The sequence below is a fragment of the Brachyistius frenatus genome, unplaced genomic scaffold (assembly GCF_029030835.1).
Source record: "Brachyistius frenatus isolate BFR_SWC_R1_liver_20210118 unplaced genomic scaffold, ASM2903083v1 Contig_27, whole genome shotgun sequence".
Lineage (NCBI taxonomy): Eukaryota > Metazoa > Chordata > Actinopteri > Embiotocidae > Brachyistius > Brachyistius frenatus.
This window is the reverse complement of record NW_027210626.1, coordinates 4,324,562-4,349,479: the sequence shown is the minus strand read 5'-3', so window position 1 is coordinate 4,349,479 and position 24,918 is coordinate 4,324,562. Positions and strand designations below refer to the sequence as shown.

At 38.9% G+C, this 24,918-nt stretch overlaps 1 protein-coding gene across 7 annotated transcripts in view; it reads left to right on the top strand.

The window, feature by feature from the left end:
• The window catches only part of lrp1bb (low density lipoprotein receptor-related protein 1Bb), a 254,702-nt gene that overhangs the window by 189,771 nt on the left and 40,013 nt on the right, over window positions 1-24,918 (top strand). For all 7 annotated transcript variants that reach the window (XM_069698696.1, XM_069698693.1, XM_069698690.1 and 4 more), the window contains 16 exons: window positions 1,918-2,122; window positions 5,374-5,566; window positions 7,348-7,473; window positions 8,459-8,587; window positions 8,753-8,872; window positions 9,762-9,875; window positions 10,071-10,220; window positions 10,445-10,567; window positions 13,942-14,061; window positions 14,899-15,027; window positions 15,483-15,605; window positions 16,523-16,663; window positions 16,901-17,088; window positions 18,512-18,695; window positions 18,784-18,869; window positions 22,057-22,179. In XM_069698696.1, the coding sequence (XP_069554797.1) occupies window positions 1,918-2,122; window positions 5,374-5,566; window positions 7,348-7,473; window positions 8,459-8,587; window positions 8,753-8,872; window positions 9,762-9,875; window positions 10,071-10,220; window positions 10,445-10,567; window positions 13,942-14,061; window positions 14,899-15,027; window positions 15,483-15,605; window positions 16,523-16,663; window positions 16,901-17,088; window positions 18,512-18,695; window positions 18,784-18,869; window positions 22,057-22,179 (2,254 nt within the window). The remainder of the gene's footprint in view (window positions 1-1,917; window positions 2,123-5,373; window positions 5,567-7,347; window positions 7,474-8,458; window positions 8,588-8,752; window positions 8,873-9,761; window positions 9,876-10,070; window positions 10,221-10,444; window positions 10,568-13,941; window positions 14,062-14,898; window positions 15,028-15,482; window positions 15,606-16,522; window positions 16,664-16,900; window positions 17,089-18,511; window positions 18,696-18,783; window positions 18,870-22,056; window positions 22,180-24,918) is intronic.

The window sequence follows — 24,918 nt, the reverse complement described above, 5'->3', positions numbered from 1 at the left end:
TTATTTGTCTCTCTAAGATACAGAGAAGCTTGGCCATGCTTTTCCTCCATTATGCTTGACAAGTAAATGCATTGCTTTCAGGGTTTCCCAGAAAGTCTATAAATAAATTACACGTAATACAGTAGATTGTTGCCAGAGTTTTAACTGGACCCCATTACTGCTGTTTTAAAATACATAGACTGGCCCCCTATTAGTTGGAGGACAAATTTTAAGATCCTTGTACCTGTCTATAAATCTATTCATGGACTATATTGTTGATATGCTGCCAAGATATGCCCATAGTAGAGCTCACAAATCCACAGATTGTCTACTGCTCACCGTGACGAATATGAAATAGTCTCCTCCTGGATCTGTGGACAGGAAAACAAACTAAGGCTTTGAAATGTGTGCTGACCCTGCTTTTTGACCTTATTTTAACTGACAATTTAATACTACTCCCTTTTCATTATGAATCAGGTATGGCAGTTTGAACAAATAATGTAAAATTTCTCTCCATTTACATGTATATATGTATCCTTTTAACCTCTAAATCCCATACGTAGAACTTAAACTACCGTATATTTAATTATTCTAATGGATTTTTTTTTTTGCACCACGGGACACAATTATGAATCATGTGATTTAGTAATTGTTGTTTTTCAGCAATCATTTGGATTAATTTGTAGCTTGGATGCATTCATTGGCAAGAAATTGTTGCCTCATGCTGTAGACTGTTTGGTTGAGGGTTTTTTGCACTTTAGATGTTACTGGTGTGAGCTGCATCTCTTCACAATTTCAAGTTTCATTTGTGTGTCAGTTAAAACAAAGGCGTCAGGAAAATATGTATTTATATGTTCAAAAAGTAACACATTAGTATTCCCATTATATCTAGCTCAGACTGCATTCACAGCTTGTACTTTCATGAATACATTTTTTTTTTACTGTGACCGGTCTTAAAAGAGTAAGTATCTTGCTCCTCCTGTTATACTAACTAAATTAATTTCTTGACCTCAGACTACCCTTGGTTGGCAGTTTGGCTCCATATCTATCCCACTCCAGAATCACTGTCTGATAATTAGAATTCAAACTCAAGTAATTAATTAGTAGCCCCTGGTTGTGACTTCTGACCCGAATCTTTATTATCGCAGTGGAGTGGACTTCCATTACTTCATTACAGTATGAACTGAGAGCTCAGGGCTTGAAAAACATTTTTATACAATTTGAAAACATACCTAGCTCTTTATTTCAGCGATTAGTCTGCATAGCTGTGGATTTAAAATGTGCACAATCCCTCTTGCAAATCCCATATATATATATATCTATATATATATATAGATATATATATATATATATGGGATTATATGATATGCTAGTATGTGTTTAATATTATTAGATGTCTCCACACAGAAGAATATGCATAAATGACCTCTATCTCACAAACTGTGATGCTAATCCGTTTTATCTAATTGAAACAGAGCTGCACTTGATGAGTGATGAGCTTCTTCAGGGCAGAAATAGGAAGCAGATGAGGTCTTGGGAAGTACAGTAAGGGACGATGTTGATAATGGACTGACATGACTGCATAAACCTCTAGCAATTTAATTCAGTGAAGAACATTTTTCCTGTTCACTAGTGTGTCTTCTGCCTGCATGGCAGATAATTCCTTGAATCACATGTTTGCACAGCATCTCTTACAGAAAGCCATTACTTCAGATCCAAATACAATTTTCGATGAGACATATTTGTTTTGTTCTTGCTAAGGTGGTGTGCATTTTTTGAACTGCTGAGGTGAATTAGTGCTTCATTTTTAGAGAGTCTCTGATGACACCTTCCCATTAAGCTGAAGGCACTCGCTGTTGCAAAATTGTGAAACAAAACACTGCACTCTGATGACTCATATTTTAATGTTTTTTTTGGCTGTCCAATACCCATTTTTAGCCTGATGTTTTGGACCAACTGGAATGAGCAGAGGCCCAGCATCATGAGGTCCACCTTAGCTGGCAAGAACATGAGGATTGTCATCAGTTCTGACATCTTGACACCCAACGGACTGACTATTGACCACCAAGCAGAGAAGCTCTACTTTTCAGATGGGAGTCTTGGCAAGATTGAGAGATGTGACTACGATGGTTCCAGCAGATATGTGAGTATGAAAATAATGGACTCCAAGTAAAATATATTGATTGTGGTTGCACGTTTTAAGAAATAGCTGTTTTTGTTTGGTATTCAAATATTTTTGTATGTTTTTTTTCATACCCCCATTATTATTTGTACCACAATCCAAAATAATGAACACTTTCACTAATCAAAGTTTTCACATTTTTGTATCACACCATTTGAAATTGAATTGCTGAGATTGACTCATTGGTGCACCAGCAAACTTTTATTTCCCTGCAGCTTGGTGAGCCTCTTTATATCCACCTGAAGGAAGCAGGTATCAGCTCCATACACAGTCTCTAACAGGAGTTGTTTCACACTTTCCTTAGAGCAATTAAGCATGGCAGAACCTTTGTATAGATTTCATTCACCAAACACAACACTCCTGGAAAGTAACCACAAGAACCTCCATCCTTGAGGCAAATCAATCTTTTAATTTTGTTTAATTATTGCACTGTTTGTTCTGTAAATTCAGAGACTGGAAACAGTTCACACAGATTAATGAAAAATCATAGATCAGTCACAACTTCTCTCTCACTAATAACTGCCTCAGGACCATCCATTCCTGCCAGTTCTCTCCCAATGTCCATCCAATTTTAAATACAACACATTAGGTAACCGGGGACCACAGCTGTGCGCTCACTCTTCTTTTTAAAGAGTCTCGCCACAGTTTGAATTAAGATACAGGTGATAAGTAACTGTGATCAACATCATGATGTGATTGAGATCATTCAGGTTTGCGTTTGCTCCCTTAAATAAGAATTTGATTTTAGGAATCCTAATTTATTTGTTGATCATTAACAGGATATTTCTTTGCCAGACTGTCAGCAATTATTTTTCCACGTAAAGCAGTGAAATTTACATGAAAATATATATTTTTAATGGCATTACAGTGATATTTAACTGCACATGGTCATAAATCTTATATAGACAAATTAAATTGTGCACTGTTGTGCATGGAAAACATGAACCCAAGTGAATTCTACTGACAACAGACATCATGTATGTTTGAGCTACTGTATTAATATTTGTAATCTAAGACGAGAAAAAAAATGCTCTGAGAAAAACTTGACTTTCAAAGAAACTGTCATGTGTTTGATAGGATGAGACTACATTTATACAGTAGGTGATGACAGTAAGGAATGTAATTGGCTCTGCTTGCCACAGCCTCTAATACACCTGTACTGCATTTTGTCTGATCCCACCTTGTTTCTAAGGGCGCCTTGGGTATGCCAGTCCATGAAAATGCAGAGCTGCATTTGGCATAAAGCACATTCATGAACAGATTGTCAAATTGTCCTTTTGCTCTGAAATTAAAAAAAAAAAATTAAAAAAAATGAATCTCCCATTTAATCTCCCTTTCCAATTGAACTCCTGGAACAGGATCCTGTGTATAGCGATGGGATTTGAAATACCTCTCGTAGTTCTTTCTTATTTTGTCTCTGAGGGTACAGACGGTTTCCTTAATCACAAAAGTCATTCCTTGCTAAAGTAAATAAAACTCAGTGAGGGGAGTTCACATTTTGTCCATAAAAGTTTCATGCATAATGTATAACATCCCAACTGGGGCACAGCAGCTGTGTCCGAGGTGCGCAGAGGATTACAGTACAAGATAGCCTTTTTTTTTTTGTTGTTGCTATGGATTTCAGTTTTTGCTTGACGTGACCTATGCAACTCAGCACCATGGCCCATCTCAATTAGTTACCCATATGTTTGATGAGCTAGGTCACTAGGCTCAGAGAGCCTTCACCTGTGGGTCCTCACCTGCCCTTGCTGCAGTCTCGTCCTGCTAATGAAGGCTTTGCAGTGAGGCTGCTCTGGGTGCTGATGCTCCTTTCCAATTAAAATGTGTAAATTAAACAGAGATAGCTGACTGTCAACTTCAGCCCTTAACCAAACTGTGCTCATAGAAATCGTAAGACAACACATTGTATACAAGAAGCTTAGTATGGAAATAAAAGGTTAAGCCTCGTTGTCTCTTTAAAGACTTCTGATTGTTTTATTTTAATTTGGCATTGATGTGTTTAAATCAGCAGATATTGCCAATGGTTGCAGGATTTTATTTTGGAATCAGACAAGGCTCATGCTCCAGAACAAGTATGATAAAGCAGATTGTAAAGCACCAGTTCTGCAATGAGTCATGTGAATGTAAACTTTGATGGCAGTGGAGTATTGTGGAGGGCTCAGTTACTCCTCTTCACTGCAACAGTACCATTATATGATGACAGGACGGCTGGTGAGAGGAACAAGAGCTGTTGCATGGCTCTCTCCTCTGTGCCATTTGGAGAGTGGAGACCACAGTCATTACTGAAGGCAGCACTTTACAAAGGGCTGGGAAGGGAAGATCCCGGCATGTTCGGGTTGGAAAATGTGCCCTTTTTACCACGAAGAGAGAGACTATAAACACAAATATGTCTGTGGATGGTTCGTGTCGTTTGTGTTCAATGTCAACAGTGTTCTCTCTGGGCACGTTTGCCATTAAAACCGAGGCTCATTGAAGTAAACAGCGAAGCATCATATTTGAATACTGTTAAACAGGGAGAGACTGATGAAACCGTATGAACTAATTTCCCATTTACACAAAACACGAGTTCAGCACAAAAGAAATGCGTTGCTGGCTGTAAACCGGATGTCTCTCAAATCTAATTTCCTATCAATATGTTCTAACCCACCCCATCTGGCATTTCCCTCTCTTCCTCGCTCTGTCTCTCACATGCCTGATGGCCAGTTGTTGCCTTCGCACGCTGGGCTCCGTTAATCAACACCTGTCCTATTAATCCCAGTATGGCACAGGGCTAATGTGATGTCGCTTACAAGCCTGTCCCACTAATGGCTGAGACTACAGAGCTGCTGGAGTCCCTGATCCCCCCCCACAAGCCTGGAGAGTCCCGGAAGGAGGCAACTGATGGATTCCTGCCTCCCTGCCAATGACACTGTCATTTACTCACCCAACATCTGGGTTAAGCAGTCAAGTGGGCGTTCGGGTGATTTGTTGATTAATGAGTGGAAATTATTATTCTCCACATTTATTCCGGGGGTTGTATTTAAAATAATGTCAGTACTTTCTACCAGACAGATCTTGAAAATATGTTTGTGAGGGGTTTGTTGATGGAACTATAAATACCAAATCTACAAAGCTCATGTGCTAGAGCTTTATTATGCATCCGAGCCAATAGAAGAAAAAAAAAATCCCATAGCTGTGGAGCTAACAGCAGTGCTCTGTTCTACAATTTTTAGGTCATAATTAAATCGGGTCCCGGAAACTTCTACGGGCTTGCCATCTATGCAGATTTCATATACTGGTCAGACTGGACCCGCAGAGCTGTGCTTCGGTCAAATAAGTACACAGGTGGTGACACCAAGGTACTTAGAGCAGATATACCCCATCAACCAATGGGAATTATCGCTGTGGCCAAGGATACCAACAACTGTGAGTACTTTAACACCTAGAGATGAGCTACTGTAAATGTCATGGCCACTGTATGCAGAGCTGTGTATGCAAATATTTGTGTATTATATGTTTGCAGGTGTCTGCTTGTATTCATATGTGCTTATGGGCAGGAGTTTATACATGTGCATATTTATTATGTTAGTGTACCTTAGGACTATAGACCAAAATAAATATGTAGGTTCATGCACTTTCTGCTGTAGTAAAATGAAAATATGTTTATTGGTGCCTGTGTTGCACAGCTTGAATGCCCCTGTATGTATTCATGTTTTGTGAGACCCAGATATGGTTTCATCCCCAAATGGCTTGACATTTTTTCAATTCGTACAACATTTCTGGGAATGATAAAGGAAGACTGATTCTGTCCAATGTCAACATTTTAATATCAAAAAAGAAAATAATATGTTGCATTAGATTATATTTTAGATGAAACAAACATTTTAATGAATGTATTAATTTGATCTATAACGATTATTTGTGTGCTTTGTGAGATATGCTTGTATGCAGTGATTTTGTTTACAGAACAAAAATAGTTATTGTTTAAGATGAGTCAAGGTGAATGTTGAAAAATACATTTTTAACAGTAAACTTAAATTTCAAATATTGTATTCAAATTAAGAAAATTCAAAGTGAGATATCCTAAACAAAGATCAGTACGACGGTTACCAACTAATAGCAACATATTTAAAAGGGCATCTTATTTTGACTTACAAAAACTGCCTGGTTGATAAATGAAAGTGGTCTTATTTAGAATGGCTAGAAACCTAAGCCTCAGTGGTAATTAATAAAAAAAAGTAGCTTATGTTGAAGAGGGAGTCTCTTAAGTGTCGTATAAAGTTTAATCTCCAAGTAGGACAAAGGGATGTGGGCTTAAGTGTATCCCACTGGTCGGACTGAGATGCCAAGAGCCACATTTTTCCCTGTTAATTTTGTTACTGGAAATAATCACATCCCGTGACGTGCACGGGCCCAGCTGCTAGTCTACAGTATGATGTGCAGTGACCAGCAATGATGGATTTAAATATTTTTTTTATAAACACAATCACACGTAAGTAACCTGAGCTGCAGAAAAGATGAACGCTTTCTTCTCATAAAGTACTCATGGCTGGGAGGCAGGAGGTTGTACCAGAGGGTCTCCAATGGACCTGCAGGTCTCTGAACACTTGCACTTGATACTTGATAATTGATGTGTCTTGTTTTTAAGCATCTTTTTTTTTCCCCTCAGGGCTAGACAGGCACATACGTTTTCTTTCAGGGTGTATGGCTGCAGTTTGGTCATCTCACTCATTTTCTAGGAGAACAGCATGCTTACCATTATAATGCTGGGACACTTCACCCAAGTGTTTTTCTCACAGCACCTCAGCCAAATGAACAGAAAAAAAATATGTCTGCCCTCCAGAAAACAGAAGGAAAGCTCTGACAACTATATTAACTTTCTCACAGATTAACAGAAAAGATCAGGTTTGGTGCCAGACTCTTCGACTCAAAAAGCAACAACTCCTTTATTCAGAGAATCCAAACTCTGTGCCAACTTCCTATGAGATTTTTATGACTTAAATGAAAAAGGATAACATTTATTTGGAATCAAGCTAATAGATGAGGAAGGGTGAGGCAAAGTGTGCCCATCAGAAGTGTACGTTACAACACTTCCTTAGAAGATAACTCCAAAAATATTTTGAACAAGAGAAAATGTATCCCTGCTGATTTTTTTTCCTTTGACTACTTCTGACTGCCTAATCACTTCTGTTTGACTGCTATTGAAGGTGAGCTGTCTCCATGCCGACACATGAACGGAGGCTGCGGTGACCTTTGTCTCCTGACCCCGTATGGGAGGGTCAATTGCACCTGCCGCGGAGAGCGTGTGCTGCTAGATGACAACAGATGTGTGTGTAAGTCATGAGGAGCTTCAGATTTGATTATTCTGAGGTTACTTACAGCTGACCCTTCAAACATCTTCAGTATCAGGTATTGAATTTAATGACCCTTTTAATGGATAAGTAATTTAAAAGAGTGTCTTCGGCTACATTTATATGTACAGTGTAACCTGGCTTCTTTCTATTTTTTTTTTTTACTGTTTACATTACCCTTAAATATCTATAGATTTATTCATTTTTACACATTTTTACCGCACACAAAAAGCATGACTGACCTAACAGTAAATTTCAACATTGTACTTTTAGTGATTTCGGTCCACATCTTGGCTGTAGTACTTCATAAGTTTGAAATACAAAACGTCTTCCTGCTCTAGTAATGAGTCGTAACGGGATGTGGTAAAAAAAAAAAAAAAAAGAAGTCTGCCGTTCTCTGCCATGATGATATCCAAGCTACCATCCAGCTCTGAGTCCCCTGCCATGTTCAGCGGGGCCAAACTTCCCTCGTTTGAACAGCTCCTCCCACCATATGGTCTCTCATCCCACTGCATGTCAAATTCAACCAGCGATGTCAAATTAGGAAGAAAGAGACCGCCGTAATGCAGCATACTTGTAGCTTTAGACGGTAACTGAGGGAAACGTCCTACTTAATTCAAAAGCTTTGTCTGCTGACAGGATAAACTTGAAGTCATTCAACAGTATAGCTTTGTTCATTAATATTTATTTATTATTGAACTGTATTGACGGTGACTACTGGAATAATTAAAAACATACTGCTTATTAAAAGAGGAGGAAACAGTGTCTGGTGTACAACTGCTGAGCAAATGGGAATCAACTACCAGTGGAATATCAGACTATTCCAGGCATTTCCCAACTAGATAAATTAGAGTGGGCAGTTAATGGGGTTCTTGAGATCAGTTATGGCCGTCACTGGTATGCAGGAAGTTTGTTTAATGTACACTGACATTATTGGAATCATCACCCTCACTGTCTTCTTCTGCAGCAGAGAATTCCTCCTGCAGCATCTATACTGAATTTGAGTGCGGAAATGGAGAGTGCATTAACTACCAGCTGACCTGCGATGGAGTGGCCCACTGCAAAGATAAATCAGATGAAAAGATGCAGTACTGTGGTAAGGCACTCTTAACAAAATGAAGTATACAAAAAACGATGTGAAGTATCATAAAAACATGTTGGTTTGGAATTCTCGAAAAAAAAGAATAGTTCAAACCACCTGATGATTGCTAAACGTCCTCGACATTTCAAAACTATTTTAAAAGCATCTTGTTTTGTTTAGACAACAGGACCTGTCGGAAGGGTTTCAGGCCCTGCTACAACCAACGGTGTGTGGCCAACAGTCGCTTCTGTGACGGACTTGATGACTGTGGGGATAACTCTGACGAAGCTTTCTGCAACAGTGAGTCATTGACGTTTGATCTCCTGTTTTATATTTTCTGCCTCTGAGTCCAGAGGCAGTCACATTCAGTCACACTAATGCCCGTATTAATACGACACGCTAGGCCACATGCTGTGCTAAGCCTTCACTGTCTAATGATCCCCAAGATCATAGAGTGCACAGTTTCAAAGAGATTCACAACCTCTACCCCAAAATATGCTGCTTCTGGGAGCCTGGACCACATTTTCTGTTATTTTGATAAGGCTAGAGTGATTTTTATTCTTGATAGTACTTGTGATGTAATTTTACACTCGTGTTTATTTGACATGCTGTACTCGGTGCCGGTGGGAAAATGTTGAGGTGTGTAGAGTCTTAACAAACTTGACTGAGCCCACAAGGAGACAGCAGTAGATTCATAATTAATGTGGACCTTTCAACTCAGCAGTCTGGGATTTCAGGAAGAAGTTTATCTCATCATGTTGTGTCATCACCACCATTGCATTTTGAATGGGACATTGACATGAACTTTTTCTATAACCATTACAACATTTAATTACATACTGATAATAAAATGGAGAGAGGTGAAATGACCACAAGGCATAGTTGGTAAAAGAACGACAGAACCAGAAAGCAGTCCTTCTTATTAAGTGTGATTTGGTCTTGCACAGCCTTAAGAGGTGTCACAGTAATCAGGCAGCTTTTACAACACAATGAGTTCAACTACAGAGACACTGAACATCGTGAAATATTTTCTTTTCTCTTTTTCTGTCTGGCAGTTTTCAACCGGGAGCTAATTTTCAACACTCCCCAGAAAGAGCTTCTAAGTATTGTTGTGAGCTCTACCTGTAGCTGTCTCCGAGTGCTGTTTCTGTTCTGCTGTCTTTTTGAAATGCAAATTCTCTCCCCCCAGATGTCACATGTAGCTCATCAGAATCATCTTGCAAGGACGGGAGCTGTGTACCCAGCTCAGCCTGGTGTAACCAGGTCATCGACTGTGCCGATGCCTCAGATGAAAAAAGCTGCAGTAAGTCCCTCTGCCTCTGCTTTGCATTGCAGTTAAAATGAAAATATACACACAGCTGTATGTCTCACAGATCAGATGGATCCAGTAACTTGCTCATCTCTTGAATCAGATTGAATACTGCCCGCCTTGCCCTCACCTCCCTTGTCTGTAGCACTGTGAGGAGACAATTATTGTGCTGCTGTGTTTTGTATTCAGACCACACCGACTGCTCTCACTTTTACAAGCTGGGGGTGAAAGAGAAAGATTTCATCAGCTGCAACTCCACCTCACTGTGCATCCACTCCTCATGGATCTGCGATGGGGCAAATGATTGCGGAGACTATGCTGACGAGAGCAATTGCCAGGGTGAGCAGCAGCGCCACAAACACACACAAACACACATTTCTGCCTGTGCATTCAGAGGCAGATCAAGGAGGCCAGCTTCAATTAGAAAAGACTTATGACTGATCTCATTTTCAGAAATGATTATGACAATGGAATCGGAGATTCAGAGGGAGCTTCGGAAAAGATAATGACCTCAATCATTGCAAATACCCCGAGGATTGACTCGGTTGTGTTGTTTGTCCCAGTTTCCCATGGGCAGAGGTGCGAGGAGGGCCACTTTGCCTGTCCGAGTGGGAACTGCATTTCCAGTGTGTGGCTGTGTGATGGCCAGAAAGACTGCGAAGATGGAGCAGATGAATTCCAGTGCGGTAGGCCAGCAACTCTTACCTCTCGTTGAATACACTGGAATAATGTTTTATTTTTTCACGGTTAGGAATAGACGAGTTCTTTTGTTGCTGTACACAACACTGTCAGGTGTTGAAAGGATTTTTATTTTCCATTAACAAGAAGCTATTTGTTTTAATTTTTTGTCATTTAAATAAATCCAGACCTGCAATAAATAGTACGTAAACCATATGAGGGAGGAGACAAAAGGACAGGAGATGATTGTTTATTGTGCCGCAAGGCAATTTCCTCTCACTTTGTTTTGTTTCTGCTTATTGTGTATTTAATATTTCTAAAGTTGTATCAAGTCTCAAGGTGTTTCTGCTTGTTTGAAAGTCTAATTTCAACCCTGAATTCACAGCTAGGCAGTTAAGGACACGTTTTTCCCCGTCTCACTTTGAATTATAATATACAGCACTTCCATTGTAACAATTAATTAATGATCCATCAGTCACTGAAACGCTTATACTGAGAATGGAAATATGGGTTCGGTGGAAAGCGGTGACATATGAAAGGATTACACAGTACAATTGCCACTCCTCTACTTACCTCACCAGAGACAGCAAGTTCATTCTTACTTGTGCTTTGATGCATGCTAATGTATGCAGAATTTACTATGACAAAGTCAAGATCTCTCCAATTAAACAGGAGGACTGTAATTAAGTCGCCGTATGGATTAACATAATTTGCCCTCAAAACTAACAGCTCGCACACATACACGTCCACATGTCATTGCTTTTGGCTTCAAAGAGAAATGGGCTGGGTGCTGTAATGTAGGTGGTCAGAGTAGCTGTTAGGCTTCATCACCATCACACACGTCCAAGGTAATTGGATTTGATAAATTAGTCCACATGTCCACAGTGTAAAAACAACTCGCTGCCTGTGTTTGAGTAGTCAGCCTATTGTGTTGCTTATCTCAGACTGACGGACTTTATGGTCGAGCCTCGTTAAAGTGCAAGAAGTCATCAGGCAGTCGGCAGTCAGTGCTCCTGTTTGTGTGCAGGCCGAATTGTATTGCATTCTCTCTCACAAGGGAACAATTTTAATCAAACCCAAGCACATCCAATTCAACACACACATATGTTGAGAATACTTATTGCATCCTCGTTCCTTTTAACTGTCTTTTTGTTTGCGACACTACTAGCATGACTTTGGCAATGGCAGTGATGGTCTTAGGATGAGTCCTAATGACTCTGATGATGTCTTGGCCTTTCCTCCAGTGCTTCCACACAAATGCCATTTTTACTTTTTTTTTAATTTAGTTATCTGAAGAATTGCTTTTTGACTTTGGCAATCCCCTGATTTATTTATTTTTAAATTGCACTGCATACAGGTTAAACTCTTCATAGGTTTTCAGTCAATTATCTCAAAATTGCATTGGCACAAAATTGTTAACAGACAGTCATGATTTACAAACAATGTATCCTAATCATTTTGGTGAAGCAGTGACTTTTGCTTTGGCTGAATCACCGTTTATGGTTTTGCATCAAGTGTCCAAATTTGTCATTACTTTTGTTTATGACAAAATACCTGCATAACTAAACACATTCCCTCCAACCTCAGCTGCACTTTGTGTTGAATGCTTATGAGCACTTGGTAGCATGCTGTGACTTGCTAAACTAAGATGATGGTGAACATGTTAACATTGTCATGAGGAGGCCATGTAGCCATTAGCATTTAGCTCAAGGTACTGACGTGCTTTATAGTACAGCCCTCACGTAGCCGATAGCGTGGCAGCAGAGTCGTGTTTAGTCTTGTTTTTGTGTGATTAATTTTGCCTTTAAACCAGCCAGCAGACTCCATCAGCCTGAGAATGATGACATAATTAAGAGTGACAGAAATAAAATATGACCACAGAACTTATATACAGTATCTCTGCCTTTGAGAGAGTGCGACAAGATGATGCAGATCTGGTTTCCTCTTCCTGTATAATTAATAAGCAGCTTTGTTCACATTTAGACACAAAAGACAGAATACATCAGTTTCGTGCCATCCAGTTTACATATTCAATGCTTGACGAGTTATCTGATTTATTTTGTAAATTGCCCATGAATGTTGTTAGAGAGATGCATAACACATGAACACCTTTATTTTTCCTTTATCTAGAAATGTAGTTTCGGCTTGTGTGATATGAAAACATCCCATGCTTCAAGAAGGAACTGATATGAATTATGCCATATTTCTTTAAGAAGTTCTGAATAGCTTTTCCAGGACAAATAGACAATATTCGCATTGCTCTGAGTTAATTATCATATAAAAAGCTTTAGTTGCTGATAATCTGGCTGCAAAGGCAATGTGGTTTTAGGAAATGTCATTACATTTCAGAAATTTTAAATTCCTTATCTGATTAGACGAAATAGTAATTTGTCACTTCACAATGCATAATGCGCTTTTCTGCTGTGAAACACTATTGAAAATGAGAGATGAAAGACTTTCTTTGATACATTTAACGTGCTGTAGACCTGCTATTTTGCTACACACTTGAAGTAGCTGTTCGCATTTGAAGTGCAAATTCGATATCATACACAGAAATACTGGATACTTATGGTTTCCAGATTTAGCCATTTAATGTTTATCTCATCCTTATCTTACATCATAGTAGCAGCACACGTAAAGCCGGTGTGATGTCCAAAGTCTGACAGGAAGGAAAGTAACGCAGAGTGAGAGACCACCTCATCCTTACCCTTAATAGGATACATAATTCCCTGCATTGTGGTCTGACCTGGAGCACACATCCCCCGTCCTTCTCTCAATATCTTATCAAAGCTCTGGCAGACTTCACCCGGTCTGACATCTGAGAGAATGAGACCACAAACCAACTCCCCAGGGAGAGTAGGTGGCTCGGTGACACAAATTCAGCACAGCTTGTGAATATATCCACATTTTACACAATAGCTTTTACACAATAATCAGCAGAATACTCTCTTAGGTCACATTCCTATTGTCACCCTTAGAACCAAGTTTGTTTTGTTTTTTTGTTTTTTTTATATAAAATAAATTCATTTGAATCAATATTTAAGGGTTTTAATCTCCTTTAATTCCTTTGTGTTCCTTTGTGTGATGTTATCGTATTTCCCTGCACAGTAACTCTGAGTATTCATCAAATGTCTTCTCTCGTGGGGGTGGGGGAATTGAAAAAATGGACTCGTTATGGCAGCTACACTCATGCGTGCTGCTAAGCAGAAAATCTACAGAGAAAAACAAGCAAGCCAAGGGGCAAATAAGAGCCAGCCCACTTGTTGTGCTTTGATTAAAAATGCTCTGCCCCCTTCTATAGGGTATAGCGCATTTGTTGTTGTTTCCTTCTCACTGTGTTTGATTTATGGCATTGAAATTCCTCTTCAACTGCCCTCTGCAGACTCGTCATGCTTGTGGAACCAGTTTGCCTGCTCCAAGAACAAGTGCATTGCCAAACAATGGCTGTGTGATGGGGAGAACGACTGTGAGGACGGTCTTGATGAGAGCGTGCAGATCTGCGGTTAGTGCCATTTCAGATGTCATGAGGAATCTGGTGTTGATGTAATAGGTCACATTTGCTATGTTACAATGCTATACCTTCATGTGTTCCTCTTGTAGACCTGGAAATTAATGGACAGAAGTGAAACAATCCTAATGAGGCAACAAATGAGACCGCATACATTTCTGATAATTTGAATAAGCATTAAGGCCCAAGAGGCATAGCTATTTCGATGGGCAAATGAGATGTGTGTGTAATGAATTCTACAATAGAACAAAACGAATAAAACCACAATAAAGAGCCATAAATTGCTATGAACATTGGTTGTATAATTTGAATTTAATGGAGTGTCAAAAAAAATATCTATAAAATGGTCCAAAGGTTTCTCGGGTGCAATTCTTGTCAATTGCAAGAAGTTCATTTTTGCCACACATTCCTAATTGAACTACTGTATATACCTTTATTTCTCAGTGCAGCCAATTCATCTTTTGGTCTGTTTTGCCTTAAGGGCCAGTCCTAAGATAAAGGCAAGTATTGCTGACTTGCAAAATTCTGGTAAATAATTGTTTTCATTATGTGTTGGCTCCACACAAAAAAAAAAACTGCTGCGCAATGAAAATTTAATTTTTTTGGGGTTCAGTTCAAAACCTTTAACCCTTTTCTATATTCTATAATATCAGAGCAAGTGCCTTGATTTATTGAAATTGCTAATAGGTGTTCACTGATAACAGAAGGTAACATCATAACAAAAACATCTGCTTCAGTTCAGTGCTGTATCCTTTTTTCTGTTTTGTGCATTTGATCCATTATAATCTCTGGCTTTTGAAAGTACACCATGTGGCCCTCTTTTCCTCCCAGGCACAGTGACTTGTGCTCCAGGACTGTTCAGTTGCCCCGGGTCGTATGCCTGTGTTCCCAAACGCTGGCTCTGTGACGGTGAGAGGGACTGCCCTGATGGGAGTGACGAACTCTCTGCAGCTGGCTGTGGTAAACTCTGTCTGCTAGTTCAAAACAATCGATAGCTCATTGCAACCATAAAACAATTGGAAAACAATTAGTGATTGACACAATATTGCCCTTATATAATTATAGATTACATTGCCTTACACAATATCCCATAGAACATATATAAAAAAACACGAAACACCTACTTCAATCTGTGTGTAAAGTTTATTTTAAGCAACAAAAAGAAAACATGCTTATCGTAAGAAGTACGTGAAAATGTGTATTTCCACAGCTGCAGCTCTCACTTGATGCTGTAAACTGGATTGTTTCTGCTTTGATTAAAGCTTGTTTAATGAGGGGAAAACTATTAGAGAACCCAGAGATCAGTAAACTGGTATGAGGCGTAATGTTATGTTCTAGATATTCTGCATGCCATGTTGAGAGAGGAATGTTTATACATCAATTAGCACTTGAACCCATTTCTTTCTGTGCATCAGCACCCAACAACACATGCGATGACAGCTCCTTTCGCTGCCGCAACAAAGCGTGCATCCCCCAGCGATTCGTCTGTGACCATGATAACGACTGTGGAGATGGATCTGATGAGTCAGTGGAATGTGGCAAGTAGATTTATCTTTGCTGTCTTGCTGTTAATATTCACTGGTGGTGTATGAATATATTCTCATTGAAAGCAGCACTTGGTAAGTTTGAAGAAAAAAAAGTCAAATATAGCAAAGGTGGACAGATTTCCAGTTTGAGAGATAGATGACAACTTTAGGGCAGATCAGTAGGGAAGACACAAGCCCAAAATCACCTAGAATTAAAACATGAGTGGTATAAATGGCCACAATTAAACTATCTACACTCATTGCTGATGACAAACCATTTGTGGAACCATGCTGGTCATGTAAAAATTGAATATACACAAATTAAAAATGACAAATAATCAATTTGTTGGATAGTGTCACTGCCATTCCTTGGTTTATGCAGTTAAAAGATACAATAATGTATTTTAAATATTGATATTATTAGTTGTTATTATTAGTTTTGTATTAAATAATATTAAATAAATGAACTTCTTTATTATTAAACTTGTGAAAATGAAAAGCATTAAAGGTTGGTTCTTTTGCAGTCATTTTCATTATAGAGCAGTCTGTTTCTCAGGAGTGGGAAGAGACTTTAATTATTTTTTTTGTGATGACTGTTAGGATACTTATTTTCAGTGTCTAAACGCTCTGTTGCAGCCTTGATTTATGATGACTGGCTGACGAAAAATACATATTTATACTTGAAATATTGGCCAATGCAGCTGTGAACACTATTATACTTCCAGATGGCTTGAATTGTTGATCAGCAATGATGCTGAGGGTGCTTCATTATAATGTGAAAAATGGTCACGAAAATCTTCCATGCAGCTTTATTTTACATAAATGACACTTAATTCTTATAAAGTTATGCCCTGATCTAAAACGATGTCACTGCCGAGTCCAAGTGTAACTTGTTGAGAAAGTGACTTTTTTTTTCTCCCTTTTTTCAGTCTATCGCTCCTGTGGATCAGATGAATTTCGCTGTGGGGACGGCCGCTGTCTTCTCAGCTCCCAGTGGGAGTGTGACGGCTATGCAGACTGCCCCGACCACTCTGACGAACTGCCTCTGAACCTCAAGTGTTTGGCTGCAGGTAAGACTGCTGTTTGGCTCTCAGCTGGAATCTCTTCATCAGTGTCACCAGCAGCACAGCTCGCCCAGGAAACCTGTGGGTACATATGCCGGAAGCAAGGCAGCTCCACAACCTAGAGAGATCACCTGAGAGGAATTAATCTGTCAAGATCCATTGTCAGGTCAAAAACATTTCCCCGTCTTTGTTGAGGAATCGCACTGTGTCGTGCCAGTGACGGCCATGTCTTGCTCTTTTCAGGAAGCTTGTGCAATGGCTCTTTCTTCATGTGCTCCAACGGACGCTGCATTTCTGAGAAGAGTCTGTGTGATGGGAGAGACGACTGTGGAGACGGCTCAGATGAGAGGAACTGCAATGTGAACGAATGCTTGAACCGACGAGTCAGTGGGTGCACACAGGATTGCCAGGACCTTCCCGTGGGCTACAAGGTAAGTGACCAGTAGGCTGGTCACGGTTTGGTAGCATGAAAGTGTTTTTCCTTAGAATGACTTGCTGGCTACAGTTAGTCAGTCCGTCTAAAGGTAAAACGAAGCTCCAGATGGAAAGAAAACAACAAAGCCGGTATCTGTGGTTTGGTGCTAAATCAAATGCCCTTCAAAATACAAGCTCAGTGAGCTCAGTGAGCTCAGTGCACAGAGAGTCCATTTGTAAATATGAGTCACAGCTACAGTGTTTCCTGCTTCAGACCGTGTGATTTCCACTACAATATTCCAGTAGATTACCATAGTGTAAGATTGTGATTTACAGACTTTGCATCATTTCTGATTACCATAGTGTAAGATTGTGATTTACAGACTTTGCATCATTTCTGATTACCATAGTGTAAGATTGTGATTTACAGACTGTGCATCATTTCTGATTCAGTAGCAGGTAAAATGTGGAGCTCATATAAGTTGTAGTGTGTGCATGAATGATTAATGACTGGCAATAAACCAAGCCTAACTTTGCACAACATTAAACCGATAAAGATGGGCTGGAGCATATACATATACTGTACATGGAGTCACTCACTTTTAGAATATCCTTGAGCGCTGTAAAGGTCAATTTAATGATATGCCCACAACTGTCAGAGCTCCCTCACTGTGCCAGCCGATTGTGCTGTACATGGCAATGGCGGCATGTGAGGTCAGGGCTGAATCCAGGTCAAGGCCAGAACCGCTGAAGTGTCTCAGTGGCCAGCTCTGTTGTCGAACGATGTTCATTTTTTTGGTGACTTCTCGCCTGGATTTCTCTCTCATCACTCCTCCACGAGATGATGTTTACTGCATCAGAAAAGTGGCTGAAAGCAGAGAAAAACCTCTTTTGCTTGTCTTGACGGGGGCACAGCTGGACAGAGAGAGCACATCAATGCAGACCTTTAGCTCATCCATTCGTGGCTTGAACAGGAAGATCAGCAGAAAGGCCCTCAAGGTTATGACTTGGGATAAGAAAGGGATTTGCAGTGGGTTCAGAGCAGCTGATACAAGCACTTTGAGTTATTTTGGGGGTCCCTGGTCACTGAAGTGTGATGGAATTTTTGAGCCAAGGAATAGTTCGTCTCTATCATGGCTTTGATGTCATCATATATATTGGTTGGTTGGTTTTGGTGTATTTTCATTGCTGACTGGCTTTACGTTGAAGACAAAATACTAGAGCCTGAAATACTATATATTCTGCCTTACTGTACTCTAAAATCGCTCAAGTACAGTCTGCTTGAATGCGTTGCTTTTATATCATGATCCATTGTACAAGGGTAGAACTGAAATGTTTTTGGACATGAGTCAGAGCCATGAAAGCTAAACTGATGCTTCTATTGTGCATTTCCTGAATTAATGATCAAACATGTTCTTTTTCGTTGTATTTTTCATGAAGTGTAAATGCTGGCCTGGTTTCCATCTGAAGGATGATGGAAAAACCTGTGTGGATGTTGATGAATGCTCCTCTACGCTTCCTTGTAGCCAGCGCTGCATCAACACTTACGGCTCATTCAAGTGCTTGTGTGTGGATGGTTACGAAGCATTGGATCGCAACCCCAATACATGCAAGGCTCTGTCAGGTTGGACTACATTTGCAGAATTTCTGAACTTGCAGAATGTTATTGCACAGTTGCGAGTCCTTTAACGCTGCATATTTCCACATTTCAGCTGAAGAGCCCTTTCTCATAATGGCGGACCACCATGAGATCCGCAAATTGAGTGTAGATGGCTCAAATTACACCATCTTGAAACAGGTAAGTGATACTTGCATCATCTTCTGTGTCTGTGGTGAAACATTCCTTTGATAGAGGATTAGTGTTTATGAGATTTACATACTGCTAAGAGGCACTCCAGAGATTGTCAATCAAATTACTTTATCGTCCTCTTTTTGTGTTTAATTTAGAATCTCCCCTGCTTCTTGTACTTGGTCAGCTACATATTGAGGGAAAAGGGCTTTATATGGCTGTTTTTAAAAAACATTTTTAATTTAGTGACATTTTTAATTGCATTAACTGCTCAATGTGTGAAGAAAATAGTACATTTACAAAGAATAATCAAAAAACAAAGCAAATTGTAGCTCATTGAAATGTGAATGCATTATTTGTTATTGCAGAAATGATTTAAAAAAAAAACATTTGCTTTTGTTTCATTTCCTTAAATTAACATAATAATAACAATAAACTTTATTCATATGCCACCTTTCAAACAAGAAGTGCAGGTCAAAGTGCTTTACAGCAAGAAAATGACATGCAGTGTGTCACATAAAATGTTATTATTTATTATGACAGTAAATCTAAGTTGTGTATTTTTGTAGCTGATTCAGTAGGTAATCCCACAGGAAATGTCAGGATATATCTCTTTAAAAGAGATTTAGCATTACTAAAAAAAAAACAATATATGAAGGGGTATATTTACCCCTGATCCTAAATGAGGTATTTCAACAAGCAAGGTTTACAATTAAACCTGCAAATTGTACACAAACCTCTGTTAAGTATTGCTCTGTTTAAACAAGATGTGTGCTGTCCATTATTATTTGCCAGCCCCCACCATTAGAGTTGAAGAAAACCGGAAATTCTGATTGGTGAAGAGCAAAATCATCCTACTGAGAACCACATGCAAAAAGCAATTTCAATCACTTCTAGGTCTCATCCCTGCTGCTCTGGGCAATGCTTGATTCTGACTGTTGACTATCACCAATGGTTGGCTGTGATTCAGTGTATATCACCTTCTGGGTATCCTACAGTCTCTTCTCACTGTCATATTAACCTCTTGACTCAATGTACTCTGCTGTCTGTATCGGTGTGCTCATCAACCACAACTCACTTTAATCACAGCGTGTTAGCAGCAGCTGACCTCATATCACTTTAACACACCATTACATACCCTGTTCAGATTATACGTGTAATGAAGTTATGCAAATTTGAAATGAGCCAATCATTCTTTTTATGTATTGCTTTTGCTCTTTGCATAAATTTCTCTTTCCACCACAAATGCAAGTGACTCCTAATATTATTGTGTTATCTTTAACACATTACTAAAAACCCATTTGTGGTCTTTGGTTAATTAGAGCTGAAACATTAGGCTCTGGCTTTTAGAGGAAGATGATTACCTGTCGTGACATTTTTTTTGCATGAATTAACTCATGACATTTCAGGAAAAAAATGAGCTCATGGAAAGAAATCAGAGAATTCAGGTTACACTGTATATACATGTGCAACTGTAAGGCTGTGAAATCACTTAATGCTTGCGTTATACATGAAGAACAATAGAAATACATTCTGGCAGGTTGCTACCATTACATTGGCAGTTGTTACTATTGAAACTATCCCTGCTTCAAGGTAATGCTCGGATTGGTGGTCAAAAGTCAAAGCAAAGTTAGTTGATTGGGAAACTTTGGTGACGCAGCCACTGCCTTTAGGTTTCCCTGTCAGACATATTTTACTTTAGAAGTCAGTGGGATATTCATAGTGCTGTCAATGGAAAATACAAAATTGTATTATACCATATTTATAGTCTAATTTTTATGTGTATGGTTATTTTTTTTTTTTTTTTAAATTCTTGTCTAGCACTCGCTTCTGTTTCATTTGGTAGCTTCTGTGTCCAGGGAAAAAGGACCAGAAAAATGCAGTCATGGTGTAGAAGCACTGATAAAAGGGGAACGCAGGTTTCATCTCTGTAGTTGATGTTTGGGGTGGAGAAAAGTTCCCCCAGGACACTTTGGCGCCTGTCTGTGAGGGTGTTGATGATCTGATGAAGATGTCTCATTTCGCCTGTCAGATTATATGACATCCTTTCTCGGCACTCACGGTGTGAGACAGCGGGGTGGGGGCATTTGTTTGGTGTGCAGCTCTGTCTGACTGACAGTGGGGTCCTGTGAGCATGACAGAGAAGGAAAGTCCCTCACTCTTTTGCTTTGATAGAACTGCAGCTCGCCCTTCACTCCCTCTTCAAATGATCTGTGTAGCTGAAAGCACTGGAGCCTATGGGGAAACCACCAAAATCAATATTGCCTGTGCAGTTAAGATCAAATCACATAAAGATACTAAAGATATATATATATATATATATATATATATATATATATATATATATATATATATATATATATATATATAGATCTTCACTTGTAGGCATTTTAAAATTGTAAATTCAACTTTACTTCTATCATTGTTTCTGCTTTGGGGTTTTGCATGTTAACATAAAAATCCAGTTTTGCTTTAGGTGCCTTAAAATGATCCTTGACTAAAGTGTGGTTCATGGATTTCCTGTGCATAGGAAATTTAAAAGTCATTTGTAGAGCTACTTTTTTCATAGAACCACATATAATAGTGTATAATAGTGTGTGGAATTCAGTAATTAGTCAAGTCCATTTATTAATATTGCACATTTAAACACAAAATACGTTGACCAAAAGTCCTGCGCAACTGTAGACTGAATTAAAGCACATCAGATAGAGTTAAAACAAATTAAGCTATAAAAAAAAAATTAAGCACTAACGAAAGGCAGAAATAAATTTTAAAAAACAATATTACGCAAAAAAAACACCAGAGAGTATACATGAGCAGCCATTGATACTTTACAAAATGAATATGACAGCAGATTTGGTCTGCAGGTCTAATTTAAAAGAAGAATACAATGTAATACCCAGGTTGTCCTTTTAAGGTTTACAGTCACGTGTCAAAGAACTGAGACAAGATGAAATATTGGAAGGATAGACTGACTGATAACCAAATTAAATGTATACTCACTGTTAACTGTTGCACCTTGGCTGCCAGTGAAAGTGACAATGTAATACTCTCCCCTCCCACTCCCTCGCAGGGAATGCAACACTCACTCATGCTACTTAGTGAACCAGGGTTATGTAAATAACCTAAAGTTTCATTTTTATTCAAACTAAAATCATAACTTGATGTATTTTTGCTCTCTGTCTGTAATTCTCAGGGCCTCTACAACATCATCCACTTAGACTTTGACTACAAGAAGGAATTTATCTATTGGGTGGACTCAACCAGGCCAAGTGGTCGAAAGATCAACAGAATGCGCCTCAATGGGAGTGACCTCAAGGTACCAAAGACTTAAACTGCTGTGACTGAGTTCCATGTGGAGCTTGTACCACTGTACCCAACATTCATTGGCTTTATTTTGCTTTCTCACCTTTACAGCTTGTGTTCAATAATCTTTTCTAGCTCTTTCCATCTTGACTTTTTAAGTCTTTGGAAAGACACGTATGTTGTTTAAGTAGCTCATTGTCACTGCTCAGCTGAGGATGGTTTTCTGTTATATTTTTATATTGTCAACATCATGGAATGTTTTCTGTCAGCAGCAATAAACGTGTGTTAAAATAGAAATATCACAAATGGTTTTCAGATAAATTTACCCAGGCTTAATGATACAATGGTGCTCTCTGGTATAATCACCAAGGTTTGTCAGGGTCATGGGATCAGAGCCCAGACACAGGGGACACTGGGATACGAGCAGAACACCTGCTGGGCCCCCATGCCACATCTCATTAGTATTATTGTCTGGGCTTATTCAGCTCAATTGCTTCCACGGTCTCTGCTTGAGCCACCGCCACAGCTTAGCAAGAGGACAAACTGTGTGAGAAACAGATCCAGGATCTTCTCACTTCAGGTTAATTAAAAGACTCACTGATATCCAGTGCTACTCATAGGGGTCTGCCATATGAGGAAGAAGAGACCGGGAAGCAGAGAGTATTTCTGTGGATTTTTTCATTCACCAAGAAAACACTGGTTAAAGAAAATTTTACATTTTTCACTCCCTGTTGTTGAAACACGTACTTAAAACAAATTTTCTAAAATGTACAAGTGCGTGATTTTTGCCTACATTCGACCACTAAAACAGGAACTATTTAGTGTCCAGCTGTAGTCTGCCAACATAGAGGGACTCCACTTTCCTTGGTACTGATATTCCATGTGTGAGTATACTGGAACAAAAGATGATTGAAATTGTTAAAACATATTGAGATTGAGCAAACAAAAATATATAACACTTTTTTTTAACCAGTATATTTTGATAAATGCAGAGTTTAATTGAACTGTATCATTAAATTTACAAAGCTGTTGGTACATTTCAGAATTTGGTCTTTTACTTTGTTTATTTGAGCTGTTTTCTGAAATAAACTAATGTTGTGAGGGTGAAGAATTTTGCACTTGCACTTCTGCATATGTGATCAGTGATGTCAGCAGGTGTTTTACCTTTAATTGCGGTTCTCTGTAATTGAGTGTGCCCTCGGGTAATTCCCTAGGTACATTTTTTTTCCTGTTTCCATCCTAAGTCGTTGTTGAAAACGTCACTTTTACAAGATGCCATAGTTACCAAAAAAATGTAGTCATATACGCGGGAAAACACTAGATTAATCAAATGTACCAGCACCTTTGGCATACCTTCGTCTGAGGAACATTTCAGTTCTGCATTAACATGTTCGACTTGAAATGGCTGAAAACAAAAGGACTGTGTCAGCCCAAGGTGAAACTGCTCAGTGACTCCACGGATCAAAGATACTCTAGAATCATTGGGTCTTTTTTTTTTTTTTTTTTTTTTGTAGAACCATATTCAAATATTTTTCACAAGTTAACCTTCAGTTTCACATGAAGCAGTTATGAGCAATACAGTGAGATGCTCTGGAGAAATTCAACCCGCAGGGACTTAGCATAATGAGGAAAAACTCTTTCTTTTGCCTCAGGAGGCAGTTTTGATGGAGACTATTGCACAATGAAAGACACTGCAGCTCAGTTTAGTAATTATTGCTTTGGGGACAACTTAGTCCTTTGCCAAGGCTATATATTCCCATTACGTTCTTGCATCACATCATGCTCTTAATGACAGATTGCATGGGTGCTGGGATTTTGAAAAATATAGTCTGTTTAGGGGCATTGGCTCCAGCTACCAGCTGGCCCAAGGCTTTTTCTGAACAACTTCATTTGCAAACTCAAAGGCTAGACCATCTTGAGGATATTGATTGAGTTCTGTTCCTAGATTTTGTTTACAAATGTTAAATACTGTTTCTCACTGAGATCAGTGCAATTATATGTCCAAGACCAGCTTTACTCTGCTGCCTTTCAGACTCCCCACTTCGATTACAGTATATATATTAGATAGTTTATATTCTTACTAATGCCAGTTACAGCTATAGCCATCTTATAGCAGAAGGAAAGATTTCCATCGGCAGTCTCTAATTTGAGAAGTTGAGTTTTAAGGCACAGCTTCTTGATCTGACAATATAAATGCAAGAACTATTGTGCTTTTCATCACATCTGTTTTCTAAACCCTTTCACTTAGACTCCATGTGAAATCATTTGTATTAAAGCAGGTAACATTGGTACCTTGAGCGCCAAATAAGATGTTACTATATTTTATTTTTTAGCAAAACTCAATACACTGTTAGAATATGGAACCAGAGTTGTCCATTATGCAATAACAATGCAATATGTAAGGAGATTCAAGAGACGATGCTAGAAGCTTCTGGCATTATAAAAATACCAATGAAAACAAGTTTTTTCGTCATACTACTCACTGAAGGATCCTCATCTTACAGATATGATTAGTTTCTAAGAAAGTAAGCACCATAATGCACATACAGAAATTTCAGTGCAAATGTACTTTTCTTTTACTTTGTATCTTTTTGTCTCATCCGACCGCATGTCCTTAATGATCACACAGAATAGGTCTGTGTAGTTATTACCATTGCAACACAATGTCCTATTCACCACAGGAATGTACATTCGAGCTGTCGATGTAGATGTTCTAGGACTTTAAGAGGCTGGGGGAAAAAAATAGTTTGTG